The sequence below is a fragment of the Macrobrachium rosenbergii genome, chromosome 5 (genome assembly GCF_040412425.1).
Source record: "Macrobrachium rosenbergii isolate ZJJX-2024 chromosome 5, ASM4041242v1, whole genome shotgun sequence".
In the NCBI taxonomy this organism is placed as follows: domain Eukaryota; kingdom Metazoa; phylum Arthropoda; class Malacostraca; order Decapoda; family Palaemonidae; genus Macrobrachium; species Macrobrachium rosenbergii.
This window is the reverse complement of record NC_089745.1, coordinates 27,900,961-27,922,953: the sequence shown is the minus strand read 5'-3', so window position 1 is coordinate 27,922,953 and position 21,993 is coordinate 27,900,961. Positions and strand designations below refer to the sequence as shown.

Below are 21,993 nucleotides of genomic sequence, written 5' to 3'. Positions count from 1 at the left end.
TTAAGAATATACTAAACACATCTTCGTTCACTTATGAGATGAAAAAAGCACGCCTTGAACTATCTTGAAACTGAACAAATCACAATTTCAGGCTCTCTCTCTCTCTTTCTCTCTCTCTCTCTCTCTCTCTCTCTCTCTCTCTCTCTCTCTCTCTCTCTGTCCAGGTATGAGAGGAGAACAAAAATAACGTGAATAAGCATTGTTGCTATGCTTCCTTCTCACCTGAAAGGTATAGCGAGGAAGGCCGTTATGAACCCTTTGTACAAAGAACCGAGAACCAAGGACATGAACAAGCCGCTGGTAATGGCAACTCGAGCCCCGTCTCTCGGTGGCCAATCCTCACAAGCTGAAAATCAAATATGTATTTTTAAAAGAAATTACAATATATATATATATATATATATATATATATATATATATATATATATATATATATATATATATATATATATATCATATAATCAATACAATCACGTGTGGAGCAGAAATAAATTTCTAACCCACATCGTGAATGAACCCAGGTCTTTCAATTGAAAAGCAAGGGAGCTACCAGTTGAGCCACTGAGCTTACTAAAGAAAACGGAATCTAAGTACCACTGTACCCAAGGCTTTTCTTTGGACCTTGACTGTACCTAAGGCTTTCGCCTGGGCAGACTTAGCTGCCTAGTATACCAGCGAGTTTCACCCAACTTCCCGACCCAGATATGACCCAACTGACAGCATTTCTTTCTAATTATCCCTTGTGGGTGAATGCGTTTATTCGAATGAAATGCTGCCAAATGTGTCACTGCTGGGTCGGGAAGTTGGGTGAAAATCGCCGGTATGCTAGGCAGCAATTCTGCCCAGGTAAAAAAACCTTAAGTACAGTGGTGCTTTCGTTCCAACTTCTTTTATGACCTGTTAGCAGAGCCCTTGCCTCTCAAGTGAAAGGCCTGAGTTCGATCTTAATGTGAGTCAGAAATATACATACACATATTTATAATATAATATATATAATATATGATTATTATACATACTATATAATATATATATATATATATATATATATATATATATATATATATATATATATATATATATATATATATATATATATATATATATATATATATATATATTATATATATATATATATATAATATATATATATATATATATATATATATATATATATATATATATATATATATATATATATATATATATATAATATATATATATATATATATATATATATATATATATATATATATATATATATATAATTCTTCTTTTTCACTGCATCTTTTCCCACTTCTGTGTGGGGTCGATGTTTCAACAGCTTTCCTCCACCTGGCTCGGTCAAACACATCATCCTCTGACAAATGTTTGTCTCTCAGATCTTCTTTAACAACATCTGTCCACCTTCGCTTCGGTCTCCCTCTCGTTCTCCCACCAGGCACCTCCATCTGCATCACTCTCCTCCCTACACGTGTCTCAACCCTCCTCATCAAATGGGCATTCCGCTGTAGTCTACTTTCCCGGGCCTTCTTTGATAGTTCTGCATCTTTAGTATCTCCTCTTATTCTTTCATACTTGATCTTGTCCATTTTTGTCACTGCACACATCCATTCAAGCATTTTCATCTCTACCGAAACCAGTTTCTTCTCTTGCGCTTTCTTTACCGTCCATGTTTCAGCTCCATATAGCAGAGCTGGTTTCACTACTGTCTTCTACACTTTTCCTTTAACCTTTCTGTTGATCCTGAGTTCACACAAGACACCTGACACTTTTCACCAATGTTTCCATCCAGCCTGCAATCCGTGTTATTTCTACATCCAAATTTCCATCAACAGCTACTGTTAAACCAAGATACCTAAAATTTTCTACTCGGTTCAACCTTGTCCCTTCCATACTAATCTCAGAGTCTTGATCTTCTTTGAACCTCAAGTATTCAGTCTTCTTTCTATTGATCTTTAATGCTCTGTCTCCCAGTACCTTCCTCCACTGCTCTAATTTTGACTCCACTGCCCCTCTGTTGGTGCTGCTTAACACAATGTCATCAGCAAACAGCATGCATCAGGGGGATTGATCTCTTGTTCCTTGAGACAACACATCATAGTCAGGTCAAAAAGATATGGACTTGAAAGCAGATCCCTGATGTAAACCAATTCTTACTGGTATTCATTCAGTTAATCCAACACTGCTTCTAACTTGCGCTTTCGCTCCTTCATACATATCTTGGACCAACCTCACATACTTCTCCGATATATATATATATATATATATATATATATATATATATATATATATATATATATATATATATATATATATATATATATATATATATATATATATATATATATATATATATATATATATATATATATATATATATATATATAAATATACATATATATATACTGGATATATATATATATATATATATATATATATGTATATATATATTTTATATATGTGTGTGTGTGTGAAAGAAATAAAAAATGAAATTATTTTCATGTTACTGTCATGACAGGGACTTAACATAAATTTATTGGTCAACGTTAAGCATTAAAAAAGCAAAAAGTATTCCTGTGTCTTCTCAATTTTTATTTCAGAAGAGGAGGCGGTCCTTTCAGTTATTTACAAATCTCAAACACAATAACGAGGTGTTTCCTATTCCACAACAATATCAGATCGTGAGAAAAGAAAAAAAAAGCAGCGATGCAAGATCTTGTTATAGGAAAAAGTGTAGTAATATAAATTTATTTGCCACATTCATCATTTGTGTCGAACTCAGCTGCTTAGGAAATAGGCAAGAATGGCAAATTTTTCAGTCCTTTATACGGTAAAAGATAAGAAATAAAGCGTGATATACGGTGGCTATTTAGCGAAAAGCTCAGCTAGTCTTACGGTAAATTCAAACTCACAGTCTCACCAATATAATTATCTTGTGATCATGCCATACATAAGTGTGGAGAGACTTTCATTATCTGCTGTGCTACTAATAATCTTAATATGTATTTCGACAGGTCCCACAGAGAAGGGACAGTCGAAAATTCATTGAGCGAACGCTTTGTGTCGCATCAATGGAGAAAGGCCTCACAATTCACTTACGCTGTCCCACCAGCGTCCTCAAAATGTTCCCCAGCGTGTGAGTAATGGTCGACCGCTGCTTTTCAGACGAATCAAAGGTTGATTCAGTCCTCAGCATGAATTCCACGACCAGTTCGATGAAGAGGCCCCCAGCGACAATGGACGCCCATGCCTGCGGGCAGGTGTGAAAGGAAATCGATGGGGCGTCATTAGTCTCGAGTTACAAGTGCAGAGGCATCTTTGAGAATTGGGTCACGCTCTGGTTGAAAATAAGACATCGTTCGTTTGCTTGCAAGATATGTCAGCTTTGAATAAATGGTCTGATTTTCTGTCGGTTTGTAATCAGAGGTGATCTTCCGTATTTCTTATACATATGTATATACATACACACATAATATATATGTGAATATATGTGTACGTATGTATAAGAAATATGGAAGATCACCTTTTGATTACAAAAACAAAACTGAAAGAAAATCAGACCATAGAAAATATAGATATATATATATATATATATATATATATATATATATATATATATATATATATATATATATATATATATATATATATATATATATACTTTATGTAAAGTATATATAAACATATATATGTACACACACAAATATATATATATATATATATATATATATATATATATATATATATATATATATATATATATATGTATATATATATATATATATATATATATATATATATATATATATATACTCTAGTTATACAGTATATATGTGTGTTATTTCAAATTTTACACGCCTCTTACATATGGTAAAGGTGTTGGTGGAAAGGACAAGAAAATTAGGACTGATAACGAAAGGAAAAGTATCATGAGCATATGAAGGGATTACGCTAAATATCTGCAGATCTTAAGAAGGTATTTGACAAAGTAGAGAGACAAACAATTGGACTGTACAGGAAAAACACTGAACTAGCGATGTTTGTGTACCATAATTTAAGACCTAGAGTGAAGACAGCTAGGTTTACCAGATGGACTTGAGGTAAATGTCGGTGTTCATCAAGGGGCATTCCTGAGACCTTTGTTGTTTATCATAGTAATGGATGAAACTACAAATGGTGTAATCAAGGAGGCTCCTGACGCCTGCTAAATGTTGACGATGTAGTGTTCACAGCAGAATCAAGGTAAAGAGATAGACTCTCTTTACCTTGAGCAGAATCAGAGGACGAGGCTGTGGAAATATTTGAGAAACAAGTGTGGAATGGCGAGGAGAGCATTAAAAACACCAAATGATGAAAAACAAGTTTAGGTGACTGATCAGGAAGCAAAGTAAGAGCACAGTCAGGAACGCAGCCATGTATGTGCTGTAGAAAAAAGGTGAAACAGTGATCTAAGTACTGTGTACCGAACGTGTCTGATGGTATCGCAAGAGAAGCTCTGCATGCAAAATATCCATCGAGCAAGAGATTTCCGATGCCTGAAATGTATCAGGGGAGTAAATGAAATGTATAGGAGAGGAAGAAGAAGAACTATGTTGTGGTGGAAGGGCAGGTCTTTGAAGAGGCAGAACATTTCCTCTGCCTCTAGGATACACTGGACTGTGAAAAAGTTATTGAGAGGACAGTAAAAACATGGGTAACAACTGCTTGGATGAAGTGAAAACCCTACCACTATATCACTGGCAATAAGACAATCTCACGAGTCCACAGAGCCAAGACTTGATGGCCTGCACTACTTACGTAGTGGAAACATGGGCATTAACAATGAAGAATTTGATTATGTGTGGTTACATAATGTTATTATTTACGGCCAGTGAGGAAGAGGAGGAGTGATGTGGTTTCCAGGGGCTGGAAAACAGATTGAGATCTCCAAGACTCAGAAGGTTTGTACTGGTGATGAAAATGGATGAGGAAAAGTAGTTCAGAAAAGAAGTAGATACTGAAGTAGAAGGACGAAAATTGTAGACATTCCCGTCGAGGATATCATGGGAACATGGCACAGATGAAACCTAGACCAGATGTGAATTTAGGCAGAAAGTGCACAAGAGAGGAGAAGGTAGAAGTAACTGATTTAACACCAAACCTCCGAAAGGGGAAAGGTATCTCATACTCACGGAAGGGGAGAATATCTGCAGGATAAGAAAAGGTTTGATGATAACAGAAGGCGCTTTGGACACGATGATCAGGACGTCCTCGCTCACGGGGACGCCAAATTCCACCACCAGAGACCGAGCGTAAGACGGGCTGAAATCTAGAGGCGACATGTCTGCTTCCTGGTGCCCAACAGACACATTTCAATCAGAATACACAGTAAAAAACACACATACTAAATATATATACATACACACACACGTATATATATATACAGATGGAGACACCCCAAATTATAAGTCCTAATACAATGCACTGTAGGCCACAAACTTGACCGATATTTGACATAAATGATTATTTACCAAATTATTTACAATAAAATATAGTACAGCACAATACACTTTTTCCAGTGTGCAGCACTCTACAGTGCCACACTGTAGAGAGAGAGAGAGAGAGAGAGAGAGAGAGAGAGAGAGAGAGAGAGAGAGAGAGAGAGAGTAAGTAATTAATTTACACTACCGAACCAAGTATACATATTGCACATTTATAAAAACGACACCAGTTTAATCAAAACTTTATTCTTAAAAATACCACTCTCCTAATGTATAAGTAAGGATAGATAATATCCACTCATATTAGCCAAAACCTTTCACAGAAATACTAAAGCAATATTGAATGATGATGGTAGTGATGAAATTGATGACACAACACAATCACACAGATAAGGGTATTCTGTTTTTTTTTTCTCTCTCTCTATAAATTGACTTACATGGTACAATTTCTTCTACTGCCATTTCCTTCACTTTCAAGGAACGTATCATTTGCAGATCGATATCATAAAAATAGTCCTGGAGAGACGTTTTGTTGTGGTGCTGAGTAGAAGACTTTGACGCCTTCATTGTTGAACTCTGGAGTCTAGGTAGCTTGGGCATAGTTCAATACCAGGAAGACCTTAAGAAACGATCTCTTTCTAGTAACACATTTTCTGACTTCTGGGGCAAAGCACTGATGAAACCACTATATAAAAAGTGTTCTGATGTCCATGCCTACCCTTTATGCAACAAAAAGCTCGACTGTTGGAAATTATCTTTTCCATTCAAGGGTCGTGGGTTAGTAGTTTTATCATGGCAGCCCTAATCATTAAGAAGCAGGGTTAATCTCTTTTCCAACCTTAAAACCCGGTGCTCGACTCTCCTTTGCTCATAAATGTCCTCTGAGGCATTTTTTGTTTCAAAACAGAGAGGTTTCACTGGCACTGAATACCTGCTCTGGTAAAAATTCACTCTCTTTAAGAGTTTCTTAATTGTATCTTGACATTTTGTCGTCCCAACCTCGTGATATTATCAAACCACCCGTTGCTGGTATTTAAGCCTGTACACCTAGACCCTTCGCCTTCCGCTTGCCTGATGTGTTTATATAAGAGCTTGGTCTTTTCTCAAATTGTATTCTAGTCTATTTGGGTGCCCTTTGTACAGTACCTGCATAGAAATCCTGCACCCACAGAAAAGTAGCTGTTTCCGGTGCGGCTGCAGCAAGGCCTGACCTTTTCTTCCATGAGTGTGTATATTGCCTTCCAGGCGAATCGTTGATGCCATACTTGTGGGCAAGCTGAGCCCGTCAATCCTCAAAACGTTGATAATCTAACAGTTTAATCTTTTCTTGGTAGCTGTTCTAAGGGGAGCACTAACGGCATTAAGGCTCCACTGTAACAAAATCATGCTCTGAACTTATGGTCAAAAGGATTGCTTCGAATTTTTACATGATATTACTTCACCAATGTTTAATTTATAGGCAAAGAAACCCAATAATCTGACCTCGTGCAATTTACGCAAGACTGAAATGACCTCAATCTATTCATTTTTCAATTTATAAAAAAGTTACAACTCAAAAATGCTTTCCTTGCCTATTTTTCAAATTCAGCATCTGTGAAATAACCTAAAAGTTCGTTTGATTTCACCCTCTTTTTATCTCTGGGAAATTATTTTATTTTTATTTACTGAAAAAGTGAGATTGAAAAGCAAGAAAAAATAGCACTCTTTATAAGTACTTCGAAACTTTGATAGGTAACACGCTCATTTTTTCAGTGAAAGTACCTCGTTACGAATAGAAATTACACTGAAAGCTTTATAACGATCAGGTAAAAAGGAGTATGCCTGTTCTTGCTTTGAAAACTGGCAAAAAATGCACGAAAAAATAGAAAATAATTATTCTTATAAAACTCTCGACTACTTTAGGTATCAAATTGCCCAGAATATCAACTAAAAACGTATTCTTGTACAGTACTCGGACCTTCACGTTCTTGGGTCATGATAGAAATCTAGATATTACAATTGCATCACACCCAATATGAAAGAAAGGCCAGAGCCACTGATCACTGGGCAAGATTATGACGAGAGTGAGGGTGAGAGGTGAGACAAAGGCGCTGTAACCACCAAACAAACAGCGCAGATCCGTAGATGAAGTAGTGTCTTTTGTTATTAAATGAAAAGCAAATATTTTAACTTCTTACAATTTTCAGTTTCCTCTACATTTCCAACCCTACAGAGTTTTTGTGGGTGTGAAAGTTTGAGCAAACTTGATTTTCTGAAGTTTAAACAATGCAGGTAACTTATGACAGTCAATGAAAACAAAAACAAAAAATCTTACAATGCTGTACGTAATAATGCTGAGTACCGTTTTGAGCATTCAGAAATTTAAACGAAGATGCAATGCATTACTACCCTAATACTTAGTCTTCTTGCATTTTGATACATTTTTATCTAACTTTTTTTTTGTAATACATGCTTTCTCTTCTTTCTGTACTTCCCTTTGCTTGAATTTCAAGTCAATGGTCCCTGTGGGCTTGTTCCGTTGGAATAAGTTTCATCTTCTGAATAATAATATTTGTGACCTACATAACTTTAACTTTGTTCACACTTTTCTGGACTGCAGACGATGCTGTCTATGTTTCGTAAGCGTAAGGTGTGTGACTCGTTTGTCAGAGTTTATAATAATTATAATTGAATTCTGTATATTTCAAGGACGAAATAAAGACGTAATACAGAAAGCATATTTTTTGCATCTATGAAGCAATAAATTTATTTCGTTTTCTTTACGTTTCCACGCGACCCAGTTCATCTGCAGGTTTACACGAATAGAAGAATAACTCCAAAAAATATTCCATTTAATTATTTATGAAAAATTAGGGAACAATCTAGCCCGCTACTCAAACCCCTCCAATGTTGCACAGTCAGCTTTCTCCCTCTCTCTCTCTCTCTCTCTCTCTCTCTCTCTCTCTCTCTCTCTCTGTTTTTATGTATATTTATATATAAACACACGCATATAATACATATATATATATATATATATATATATATATATATATATATATATATATATAGAGAGAGAGAGAGAGAGAGAGAGAGAGAGAGAGAGAGAGAGAGAGAGAGAGAGATTAAGCCCGACTAACCTGACCTGTGCTCTGTGCAGTGAAAAACTAGTGATGAAATCGTTATACAAAATATCCTAGATGAAATAAGCAGTAAAGCAGTATGCTTTCTGAGAGAGCGAATGATCATACTATGGAAAAAATAATGTTTAAGCATCGTGAAAGATCCATCCTAAACACCATTTTCACCAAAAACCAGCCGAACATTCAATCAGCGGCTTTCTGATTTTTTTTTTTTTTTTTGAAAATGTTGGTATCAGAGCCTGTCAAACCTTATGACTTCCTATTATTCGTATGTGTACTATCTGTGGAAGTTCCTAGAATGCAGTTCTCAACAACATTTTTGCCAAAGCTCCAGCTGATTCAAGTTATCCTTTCAAATGTTTAAGCAGACATTCTTACCTTCCGGTTTACAGCTCCAATCATGCCATTCCAAGACCCATTGGGCTCCGGGGTTCCAAAGCCCACTGTGGGCAGGAGAACATCCGTGAAGTTCAACCTCACTTGGGCAATCCTCATGACGTCACTTAGGTAACCAGTGGCTGCCTCCAGACCATGGCCTTCCTGGTACTCGAACACCATTGGTTTCTGGTGGGGAAATCAGTAAATAAGACAAAGGCTGGAATAGAGAAGAGAGGTACTATAATTATATCCCAGATTGTCTAGAACAGTGGCTCTCAACAGGGGGAATACCACCCACGGGGAAATTCTAGAGTTTCAGAGGGGGGATTGTGACCACAGAATGGCAAGCTCAATCTGGCTCTAGAACCACACAAAACGCAGTGTGCATCGGTCCGCACTACTGAGCGGTTCCGCTGGGCTTTCTCTCCGCTAGATTGTGTGCTTGTGTTAGTATTTTGTTGCATATTATTTGGAATGCACCTTTTGAAGCAGACGATTTTGGAAATGGGAAGGGAGGGGATGACATTCTGACACATGGTGAAAGGGTGCATGGGTCAAAAAAGGTTGAGAACCACTGGCCTAGAAGATTTCTGCAGTACTGATGAAATACCATGAAGGTCTACAACTGAAAACACTTACGTTGATACAGCTCACTCTGATCGTCCGGTTCTGGAAGTTGAAAGCTGGTTTCGGCCAGAGGGGACTGAATTTTTTAAGGGTCCCAGCACTCCAGATACTAGCTACAGCGAGATTCCAGGAACCGTCACCAGAGGTCACTACTGCTGCAACTTTGATTTGACTGTCGGATTAATTACGGTAGCAATTGATTAACACTTTAAACTTTCTTCATAACAAGAAAGCTCGTGCATCCTCTAACACTTCAATTAAAAATGAAACTCGTGAAAGGCATCTTCCTAAACTTCATAACTATAACTTCATCAGCAGCTCGTTAATCCCATGATATGTATTATATTATTTTCTATGTTCTACTTTTTGGCTATTAAGACCATTCTATTCTTATACTATAATGACATATTCCAGCATTTTTTTATGTATGCATGAGTATACATGTCTTCCTACCTACAGTATTTTTGTATAGTTATAAAATATACATCTTAAGTAAACTAAGAAAAGTGACTTGATATATGAAAGTCCAGTAAAGAAATTAATCGAAGCGCAAAGACACACGTCAGCAGAAACATATAGACAGGCTAAATAGGTACGTTGTCCTTTAAGAAGTAGACTTGGGGTACTAACCCGTTCTCTCCGAATTCCTGAGACTTTTCTGAAGAATAAGCCGAGTTTATCTTACGTTCCCTGAACACCAAAACACCTCTCATTCCTTCCTTTAGGGTCTTGGAGACCTTCTTCACGACAGACGTTGGCTCTACTGACGAAGGTGGTCTAGGGGGCGAAACTGGATCACTTGAGTTTAGGTCGAACACCACCCAAATCCATTTGGTGTGCTGGGGAGGCATCGTTATCAGAAACTATTATTATTATTAATAAATTATTATTATTATTATTATTATTATTATTATTATTATTATTATTATTATTATTATTATTCATAAAGTACAGAAAAACACAGCCAGAAAGCTTCTAATATATATATATATATATATATATATATATATATATATATATATATATATATATATATATATATATATGTATATGTGTGTGTGTGTGTGTATATGTGTATAACTGATTCATATATAAATATATGGAACGTATATAATGTATAAATAAAGGCAATTGCCTATTATATATATATATATATATATATATATATATATAATGTATGTGTGTGTATAACTGATTCATTACGGAACGTGATGAATGTATAAATAAAATAATTGCCTTTATATATATATATATATATATATATATATATATATATATATATATATATATATATATATATATATATAACAAAAGTACCATATGGAAAAAATGGAAAATGGAAACCTGCCAAGTTTCGCCTTTAGTTTTCCAAGCCATCTTCCACTGAACTGATACATAGTGGTATAAATATTATGAGCTACAGTGACGGTACAAACGAACATACAGACGGTTGGAAAACAAGATATGATAAGTGGGGAAAAAGATGGAGAAGAAGAATATATTCGTTTGCGTCTGCGGTCATTACTCTGTTTAAAGATCTTGTTTATTTCATCATTGCTCTCGTCCCATGTCAACTGCCTATCGATCAAATGCCTGAACGGAAATATGACGGGTCTTTGGCTACAGGTTGAATTTCGTTTTGTCCTTCAGAACAGTGTGGAAATAGCTAAAGGAATATGCAGTCTGGAACAGTACAGTAACGTTGCCAGGAACACACGCACATACACATATCCACCCACACTCACAAAGACACATGTACATATATATATATATATATATATATATATATATATATATATATATATATATATATATATATATATATATTTATATATATATATATATATATCGTCTTCTGCACTTGTATCATCCACCTTCCACTCGGCACAAAGCCTGCGTTATGATATTCCAATTAGCCCATTTATATCATACCAATCGCTATTAATGCACTATAATCAGGAAATCTCATCCACAAACATATGGTAAAGGAATCTATTGGAATATCGAATTTAGGCCCAAAGCCTAGCGCTGGGACCTATGTGGTCATTCAGCGCTAAAAGAGAAACTGAGAGTAGAAAGGTTTGAAAGGTGTAACAGGAGGAAAACCTCGCAGTTGCACTAGGAAGCAATTATTAGGAGAGGGTGTATAGCAAGATGGAAGAAAGAGAATATGAACGGAGGCACAATAAAAGGAATGAACGTTGATGCAACTAGGGGCGGAAGGGACCCTGCAAAGAACCTTAAATAATGCCTACAGTGCACTGCGTGAGGTGCACTGACAGCACTACACCCTCTACGGGGGAACCAGATATGCTACTTCTATTATTTCTAATGCAGAAAATAGTTTCATTACTTACCTAATGTAACTCTCATTTCACTTCAGTTAGTTGCATAGTAATCTGTTTACTGCAGTGTCCAATATCGTTCTGATTCATTCTCTAATTGTTGCTGTATGTCAAGAGCCATGTCTAATATTGCTAACAGTTTAATCCATCATTGAAAGTGGATATCAGTTGCCTCATTTCCATATATGGATATCTATTTTTTTCAATCGCCAGAATATGACTATACACTGGATACATAGCATGATTATGAATACCATTCTAATTCAGTCTCTCATATGGCCATAGTATGGTCATCAATTTTTTTTCAATTTCAACATGCTATCAGTTCAGTATATAATGTAGCTATCATTTTGATATAGCTATCACCTGAGTTCCAAGTTTAATCTAGATATTTATATAACCAAATGCCTAGAATATCCATTAGTTTAATTCAACCTGTAGTACAGTGATCATTTCATTTCATTTTTACATCACGACTATGAACTGAAATAAGTATCTTATGTAACTACACATATAATTTAAATCTTTCAGTGATCTAAAGTAATATATCTTATTCTCTCTCAAATGTGGCAACTAGTTGAATGTGAGATATCACAAGTACAAAAATAGAATTCCTATACTTACCATTGCGTTGACTGAAGAGTTATCATAAAACAATCTTATCTGGAAAGTGAAGGAAATGTACAATCTATTATGATTTTTATGTCATAATAAAAAATATAATTTTATATACTACGGCTTAATAATAATAATAATAATAATAATAATAATAATAATAATAATAATAATTATTATTAATTATTATTATTATTATTATTATTATTATTATTATTATTATTATTATTATTATTATTAATATGAACCGTAGGAGAAAGTAATAAAGACAGAGAGTGAAATTACTTACAGAGAGAGAGAGAGAGAGAACCAGAGATTGTTCTTCCCAACCAATTAAATATAATTCAGAGAATAAATCTGAAGTGAATGTGAATTTTAAATTTGGCCATGAGAATGTCCAAAATGATCCCCTTATACAACACTAACATAACCCAAGATACTCGAGGCTTATTCGGCAGCGAAATCAATTGTTGGAATGAGGGAGAACCATTATCCTCAGAAGCACCGAAATTCCACATGTGTCGCCAATATTAATGAAATAATTATCTTGATAATTACTGCCGTCACGACAACTACGGCTACAAGTTGAAAGGTTTCGTCCTTTCGTCTCTTCAGAGTCTTCAAAAATACTATTTAAAACTGAAACAGACGAAAAATTATCCTCCATCGTTGGCTGTTTTCACGCCAACACGGCCCCTTGCCTGAGGGTGGCACTTAAGTGTGTAAGGTATTACGCAGTAAAAAAGGCCTGGTGTGGACTTGAAGACCCATCCACCTTATGAACCTTAAACAAATATAACTGAATAAGTGGAAAATAAAAGTCAATAAAGTTCTAAAAGATGAAAAACAAAAGTAACTGATAAACAGCATTACTCCACATAAGACACTAAACAAACATTAACAGTAAGACACATCAAATAAAAACAAAATAACAGAATGGGAATTGTAAATGAATACGGTAAGTGTGTGTGTATGTATATATATATATATATATATATATATATATATATATATATATATATATATATATATATATATATATATATATATATATATATATATATATATATATATATATAATATATATATATAATATATATAATATATAATATATATAATATATAATATATATATATATATATATAATATATATATATATATATATATATACCGATATATATATATTATATATATATATACACATATACTCTGAATTCACCTATGAGCTCTCTACCAATCAGGCTGTAAAGAAAGCAGTTAGTTGAAGCCGACTCCGCAGTACATATCACCGTCGAGTGCAGGTATTTGTACCTGGCGTCGGCTTCACTTCACATACCTCTCTTGACAGCCTGTTTGGGAGAGAGTTTGTTACCGAATTCGCTGACTGCTGCCGTCGGTGAATCGAGTCCAGCAGGTGACTACCACGTTTCAATTATGAATCCCCTTCGGTAGAATTTCCGAGGTAGAGCGAATTGGATACTGAATGAAATTTGTAGCTAAATGTTGGTACGTATAAAATGCCACGGTGATGTGATAAATATTCATATAAAAATATGTACAAGAATATTGTGTGTATATACGTGTATATATATGCACATATATAAACATACATATCTAGAGAGAGAGAGAGAGAGAGAGAGAGAGAGAGAGAGAGAGAGAGAGAGAGAGAGAGAGAGAGAGAGAGAGCTAATGGTGAAAACATTAAAATTCAGACCAGGTAAAGTTTACATTAAAAAATATACTCAAATAGGATAACATTAAAATCTCAAACACCCTTCAAACTCTAGCAAGCAAGAAGTCGAGAAGAAGCCTAATGCTTATCTATTATTCTTACCACAAGCAAATTAAGCATATAAAATATGTGACTTTTCTTATCAGAGATATGTTATCTACTTCATACAATCACGATCAGAGCGATAAAATAGTGGTTACAGTCTTCATGCTGAAAGACGCTACAGTCAAATCCAGCATCCAAGTGGCAGTTACTGTATTCTTATGTTACCATAGAATATAGTTCGCTTGATACTACGGTAATTCAGTGAGGTCACTTCACCTCTAAAAAAGATTTTATTTATTTTTTTTTTTTTTAATGATATGAAAATCTTTAATCCCGAACAGGAAATGAATGACTAGCCTTTTGAAGGCATAATTTATAAGTGTGATTTCGACTCTTCAAAACTCGGGTTGGAATCCTATCGGGAAAAACGTTTTCGTCATGCCTTCCCTATTAAGAAAAAAAAAACAATGTTAGGGACCCCTTACACTATTTGTATCAACATCAAACATTTCTGGTGGGCGTATTTTTCACTCGTCACATTTTGCTAGCTTTAAAAGGTAACTATAACGTAAAAATCAAGACTGACTCTCTCTCTCTCTCTCTCTCTCTCTCTCTCTCTCTCTCTCTCTCTCTCTCTCTCTCTCTCTCTCTCAACGTATGAGAAGGGCCGCAGAACTGGTTAAGTGTCTTTGAATGGTCTTGGCATGAGAACACAGGAAAAGTGACCGGGGAACATGATTTAACCAAACACGAAAACAATAAACACTCAATTAAAAAAAAAGGTTGAGGAATCAGACAAAACGAAACTTTCACTAATTCAACATGACGACAAAAAAGAATAAGCGAATCAGTGGACTGAATACTTCGGGATCTCTGGTCAAACCTCAGTAGCATATGTTACCCTGATCGCCGTCAGTGACCACTGCAGTTTTGTCGCCAGATAACTTACCTTTCATTCGTTCTTAGTCCTATGAGAGCAGGAACAACTCTCCCTTCAAGCGACAAAGAAACAGGAAGAAATAACACTTGTGCGAAAGAATTTCCTTCACTTTCAATCTTGTCAGGAATAGAATCAAAATAAAGAATCCACGAATAATGTACAGTGTTCCACACAGGTGTGGGGTATCATGATCATTACGAATTTTAGATTGCCACGATGATGGAAAACGGAAATAAGTTACCCATTTTCTTTAGATAACTGAGCTACCCGAACAGTGACCTGGTCAACAAACGATGAATATATTTTCAGAACCGCAATTGATTTCATTAACATCTAATGGAAAATTGGAATGGAAATAATAAAGAGAAATTTGTCTTAGAAGCTTTGCCGTTGGTTAACTCTTGAAGCTTTCCAGTCAGATGTGCTCTTGAAATCGGGTGACAGGAAGAATGAACAATCTGAAGAATGGAATGTGGTTGAGAAGGCAAAGTAGCAAAGTAAGTGAGAGAGAGCGAGAAGAAATCCCTTGAAGAAACTAGATGAAATATGAAAAGGAGCAGATATTGTGCTGTTAACACTAACAGATACAAATTGGTAGCAGGCTGAAGAGAATTAGAGTAATTTGCAATGAATCTGAATGGAAATTGTCTCATCAGCGACAAAATCAAGTAAGGCTATCTCTTCACGTTACAGATTTTGTCCTGCTCTACATCAACTACGTAACAAAAGCTAAAACTGGCTCAGAACGAGTTGGGGAGAAAAGTAAAAAAATGGACACAAAGGTCTGCTGGAATAGTAATCAATATGATTATGCTTCTTTATAAGCATACCAGAGCCATGGACAACTCAGTATCCTTACCTGGCTCAGCCCAGAATGAAATGAAAAAAGGGACTCAGCCATATTTATAAAGTTGAGCGATGATTCTGTCTATCCCTATATGCTTCATACCTTATCCATCACTGCAGTAATCCACTCAACAGACCCCAATAACACGTGTTGCGAGTAACTTCTGTAAGTGAGTCTGGACACCCTTGACCACCATTGACTGACGCCCAAGACCTCCGTCGCCGTGCTCTGCAGCCACAGCTTTTCCAGTAAACAATCACCTGTAAAGATTAACATTTCAGTCAACTACCTTTTTACCAGTAAAGAATGTTGAGGCATTTAATTTACAATGTTTCAGAGGATAGCGTACTTGTTTCTGATAAATAATGAGCTTACTGGTTTCTGACTGGGACACAAGATAAAGATGTGACACAGTGATCGTTCGAATGACATCAGCCACAGCTTGTGCCAGATCGAGGTCTAGCCCACTGGTGTCTGTGCATGACGGATTCTTCTTCATTTGGCGACTTACATGAGATCTGATTTCAAATCCTCCAGTTTTTGTTAACCTTTCAGAATAAGGAAAGTTTAGAGAACTATCACTAATTCCTCGGTCATTCTTTCCACTAGGGATTCCAAATTCACCACTCGCCTGACCAATTGATTCCTCGACCTCGTTTCTTCTCTCAGAGTTCAATAATTCTACTGCTCTTGTCGGCCTATTCCTTCTTTCCTCTACTAGTTTTTCAGCATGAGAATCACCAGCAGATCCATTTAGATGTTGACCACAAAGTTGAGGCAGCTCATTTGAATCCATTTCTCTCTCTGTTAACCCCAAGGTCATTGGGTTGTCAAAACGCTTCGCATAAACTGCATCCAAGTAATCGCTATTTTCCCTTAGATGGCGTGACCATGAGACGAAAGCTCGTCGCGATTCACGATTCGTTTGTTTATTCTCTCCTTTCTTTGTGGGATTTCGACCTCGGGGATGGAACGTAGCGACAACACGAGAGGCATCGCTGGCTTTGTCCAGTTTTGTTGAATTCTCATTATTCAATTCCAGGCATAGATTGATACCTGTGATAAAAGACAGAAGTTAAGTGATTATTAAAGAACAAATTGTGATATTTTAGTAGTTTTCGTTTATTCGGGAATGAGGTCATTGTTGAATTTGGTTTTACCTTTATACGTGTAACATTTTAGGACAGGCTTTAGAATGTAAAAAAAATCGATATGCGTTACCAGTTCATTAATTCCATTAGGGGCAATTTCCACTTCGGAAAAATCTGCAAGAAACTGGCAATAAACTTATTTATCTCTCTATATCAAGGACTAAGAGAAGCAGATAATATTCTCAACATACTCAGAATGAAGAACACGGAGAATAATCTCAGCTGCACGTAGGCCATGTTTTTATAGCAGTAAAACGCCTCTGTGGGATGCCCTCGTGGAAATTAAAGATGCCTGGCCTTATCTCTCTTTGCTCATGCTAGGTCAGTCATTTATCGGCCTTCTTTTACGTCATTCCTTTATTTTCATGTCCAATGTATTATCCTTTAGTTTCCGATCTGTGCGACACTTCACTCTGCTTTCTGTCTCCTTCAGCCGCTGAAAGGGGGATTGTCTGGATAAAAAGACATTAATAAGCTACAAGAACTATACAAGAATATCGAACCATTAAAACATATGAAAGGAAATTGCAGAATAACGCAATAATAAAGCAGAAATTTCAAATGATATACGAAAAGCAAAAGTTGCAGAAAAAATTATTTCCGGATGGCCCTAATAACTTGGCCTTGGACGATGACCCGCTGGAAACAATTAAAATGAAGTCTCGTGAAATAAGACTGCTCCAGTCCTGCTTTCCACTGACACTTGAACGATTACAGGGAGAAAAGATATAAAAAAAAACACGTGCAAAACTACTCTTAAAGGTACGCCTTAACATTTTCCGATATACAGTTCATAAAGAACAAAGTTGTGGTTACGAACAGATTCTGGCCGTTATAATGTTACTTAGAGTACCACGGGTAAAAAGTCAATCTAATGCTTTACAACAATGTTATGCAAAATCTAATTCGTTCTCTGTGTAACCAATCTAAATTTGCGTATCATCATTGTGCACTGTAAGTTTGATCTCACTTGGACTTTAAATTCAGTTTCAGGCATCCAGGTATTTCACCACAACTTCTTGAAATTTTGTTTCTCTAAAACTTAGCTCAGCGTTCCCTATGCCAAAAGAATGAATCAGTCTACATTTTTACCCAACATTTCAAATAATTCTAAATAATAATAACAACAATTCACCTTCAGTAATAATAATAATAATAATAATAATAATAATAATAATAATAATAATAATAATAATAATAATAATAATAATAATAATAATACTTTCAATATAAATAAATGGAAACGTAACAAAGACAATATCACAATGATTGACGTCAACAAATTTACGATTTAATAAAAGATTTTTCAACGGAGGACTTTGAATTATTCTAACATGAGCTTTATTTCTGCTACTTAAAATCGTTTTTTCATGAATGTTGATCTAAAAGACTCCTTTGTCAGTCTTAAGCTCATGTGAAATCGTTTCACCCAATGTTTTGCAAGAGCTGATTAAAATTACGTCACATTTTAGGTTGAAGTCCATGGTATCGACTCAACGTTCAATGACCGGTAAGTTTTCGTCAGTCTGGTCTGACCTTGGGCAAGGCTGTTATAAAATTCCTTCACTTAATAGTTTGGTAGTTTCAACATAGTCTGAATTTTTATCAGAGCATCCTTGATACTCTGTTACTCATTCTCGAAATTTTATTAATATACTTTCGATTCTGCAGCAAACTCTACGTTTTTCGATGTCATCTCTTACGATTTTCAGCTTTCTGCCTCCTAAGATGCAAGATGTATTGCAAATTTACCAGAAGTCACAGTTTCTGTTATCTAGGCAAAAGCCATCAGGTTTCAAAACAAGAAAGGAACATTTATCGAAAATGAAGTAGTTCGTGAAAACGCAAAAAAAGCTAAATATCTTCCCTAATTCGTACCACAGATTTCTGTATGTAAAATCACCATGAACTTGAATATGACCCAGGTAGACTACTCAACGAACTGGTTGGCAACAACGTGAGTTGCGGAAAAATTGATTCATATATGAGCATAAGGGCTCTGAGGGATGATTGCTGGTTGGTTTGAATTTAGATTTTTCCAGCACAGGCCCTTGCCTAAACGGCAGCCTGTAAGTGTAGTAGGCTGTTGTTAGGGTATATGAGGCTTGGTATGGATAACTTTTACAGTGACCGCCTAAGTATTCCATCACAACCACTGACCCCACTTCCCCCCCAAAAAAGTCCTCTTTCGTCGACGGACTCCCAAATTCCATCACTTAGTTGAGAAGAAAATCTTTGATAAATTTTCGTTGAAAATTCCCACATGAATTACGGCGTAATTCTACAACATACTAAAAAACTAACAGACAAACATACCATCCCAGTATGTGGTAGTTTGGTAAGAACAGAATTTTTTTATGGCCAAGGCCAAGGTCATTCAGCACTGAAACGGACTCTGAAAGACCTAGACTGGTCATTCAGCACTGAAAACAAAGATGGTGACAGCAAATGGGTCAATGAGTAAGGTGATGGTAACAAGATTGAAAAGGTAAGATGGTAGTCAATGAGTCAGGTAAGATGGTAGTCAATGAGTATTGAAACAGGTAAGATGGTAGTCAATTGTTTGAAACAGGTAAGATGGTAGTGGTATTGAAACAGTAAGATGGTAGTCAATGAGTATTGAAACATGGTGAAACAGTTAAACAGATGGTAGTCAATGAGTATTGAAACAGGTAAGATGGTAGTCAATGAGTATTGAAACAGGTAAGATGGTAGTCAATGAGTATTGAAACAGGTAAGATGGTAGTCAATGAGTATTGAAACAGGTAAGATGGTAGTCAATGGGTATTGAAACAGGTAAGATGGCAATAAATGAGTATTGCAACAGGTAAGATGGTAGTCAATGGGTATTGAAACAGGTAAGATGGTAGTCAATGAGTATTGAAACAGGAGCTATTACCTACGTACTCGATCAATAAAATTCAATTCCGGACAAAATATTGTTCTTGGAAGGGAACAAAATTTCTGTTTTTCCAAAATGACTTCTAGTCTCTAACTCACTGCCCTCGCACAACATCTAATGGGCTAATCATTATAACCGTTTGAGAAAAATAATCCAACTGTTTAGTTTTACTAATATTAGATCAAATATCTCTCTCTCTCTCTCTCTCTCTCTCTCTCTCTCTCTCTCTCTCTCTCTCTCTCTCTCATTGAGAACGAGTGCTTTCATGCACTTGAAATACTGCACGCAAGTTGCTTTAAGGAGGCACCTGTATCAATGGAATCCTTTGTGGCTGAAGGATATGCACCCGGAAATTCAGTTCCTTTTCATATAAAAACAAAATTCCATCCTGTTTATCAATAGGCCACAAGCAAGAAAAATTAATTGGAGAACTAATAATCGTTAAAATAATTACTAACAAATTATTGTTACATATCAAAATGAAGCATTTAACTAATAAAGTAACTTGACGGTACTGAACAATAAAATTACTATTGATACTGCTCTAAGTAGAACTTCCCAAGATAATTTTAAAAAACAAACGTCATTAAGCTGCAACGTATTGAGGTGACAATCAATTCGCGCAATGTTTTTGTTGCCTAAATTCAAGTTATCGCTAATCGAAGTCTAGTTGAAGAATAACAAAGGCCACTCGGGCATTTTAAGAATAGGCGATTTCGATTCTATCGCACTACAGACTAACAAGGTACCCAGCCGATTGCCATCCCAAAGACGTTGCCTAATGCTAAGAAATTTGCGCGAGTATTGAAGGCATTACCTAAGAGCCAAGGATGAGTAACCACGCACTCACAGACACGTACACCAAAAAAAAAAAAAAAAGATCTTTCCTAGATAGTGACTCTCAACAAAGTTCGGGGGTCGTTATCTAGGACTAATATTTCTTGGGGGTCATTATCTTTATGATATTTACAGTCTTTTGTTTATGTTTTTACGGTCATCCCCAACGGGCTTGTACTAATCACGCCGCAAAGGTGGACACATACTGGGTTAAAACCCGAGGGGGCCACTATCTAGGAAAGATAAAAAAAAAAATAAAAGGAGAACCTCTGGGAATGAATACGCATTCTATCAATCATAAAATAAATTTTGTGATTTTACATGATAATCAATTTCTTATGAAACTGGATAGAATTAATGTAACTCTGAAACATACGGAAAATGCAAGACTGGAAAAAGTCATTGGTTTCATGAGGCAATCTGATACATACGTGAAGTTTCCCTAAAGATATAACGGTAAAATAAAGGAAATGCAAAGCAGGAACAGTTCCACGAGAAAGAAAATTCAAATTCTTTGGGGAACAAATTTCACAAAGATATTAATGCGATTGAATGGGTAACTGTTAAACATGCTTAAAACGATAAACTTACAATCCTTTGACAATTTTAGAGAAACCTTTGGTAAAATTAATCAGATTATTTGGATCTGGACCGCTCTAGGAAACAGACAGGAAAGTATAAATTGTTACTAACGCAGACAATTTTTAGCAACTAGGCAGAGTCGGTTGTTAATGACAGTAATTACCAGAAGCCACAGTTTAAAATATTACTTAAATCCATTATAAGCTTGATTAACTAGTGCTGGTAATTTTCTATGGAATAACACATTTTATGAACACACTGTGTCTATAATAACTTCTTTGTCAAACAATAAAACTCATATCTAGCCCAGGCCATGCCTATAGCATGCAGGCCACAGTCCTTTAAAGATCATATCTACGGGGAGTTGACATTTTGTCCTAGAAGCAAAAAGTT

The 21,993-nt window shown here is 35.7% G+C and overlaps 1 protein-coding gene across 2 annotated transcripts in view; it reads right to left on the bottom strand.

The window, feature by feature from the left end:
- Positions 1-21,993, bottom strand: part of LOC136838630 (uncharacterized) — a 76,847-nt gene that overhangs the window by 20,012 nt on the left and 34,842 nt on the right. For both annotated transcript variants that reach the window (XR_010853056.1, XM_067103919.1), the window contains 10 exons: positions 17,471-17,715; positions 16,504-17,184; positions 16,231-16,388; positions 12,574-12,612; positions 10,235-10,443; positions 9,617-9,776; positions 8,978-9,163; positions 5,172-5,330; positions 3,100-3,250; positions 223-346 (listed from right to left, as the gene is read on the bottom strand). Coding sequence is in view for 1 of the 2 variants with exons in the window: in XM_067103919.1 (XP_066960020.1) it covers positions 223-346; positions 3,100-3,250; positions 5,172-5,330; positions 8,978-9,163; positions 9,617-9,776; positions 10,235-10,443; positions 12,574-12,612; positions 16,231-16,388; positions 16,504-17,184; positions 17,471-17,516 (1,913 nt within the window). In the remaining variant the exon portion in view is untranslated. The remainder of the gene's footprint in view (positions 1-222; positions 347-3,099; positions 3,251-5,171; positions 5,331-8,977; positions 9,164-9,616; positions 9,777-10,234; positions 10,444-12,573; positions 12,613-16,230; positions 16,389-16,503; positions 17,185-17,470; positions 17,716-21,993) is intronic.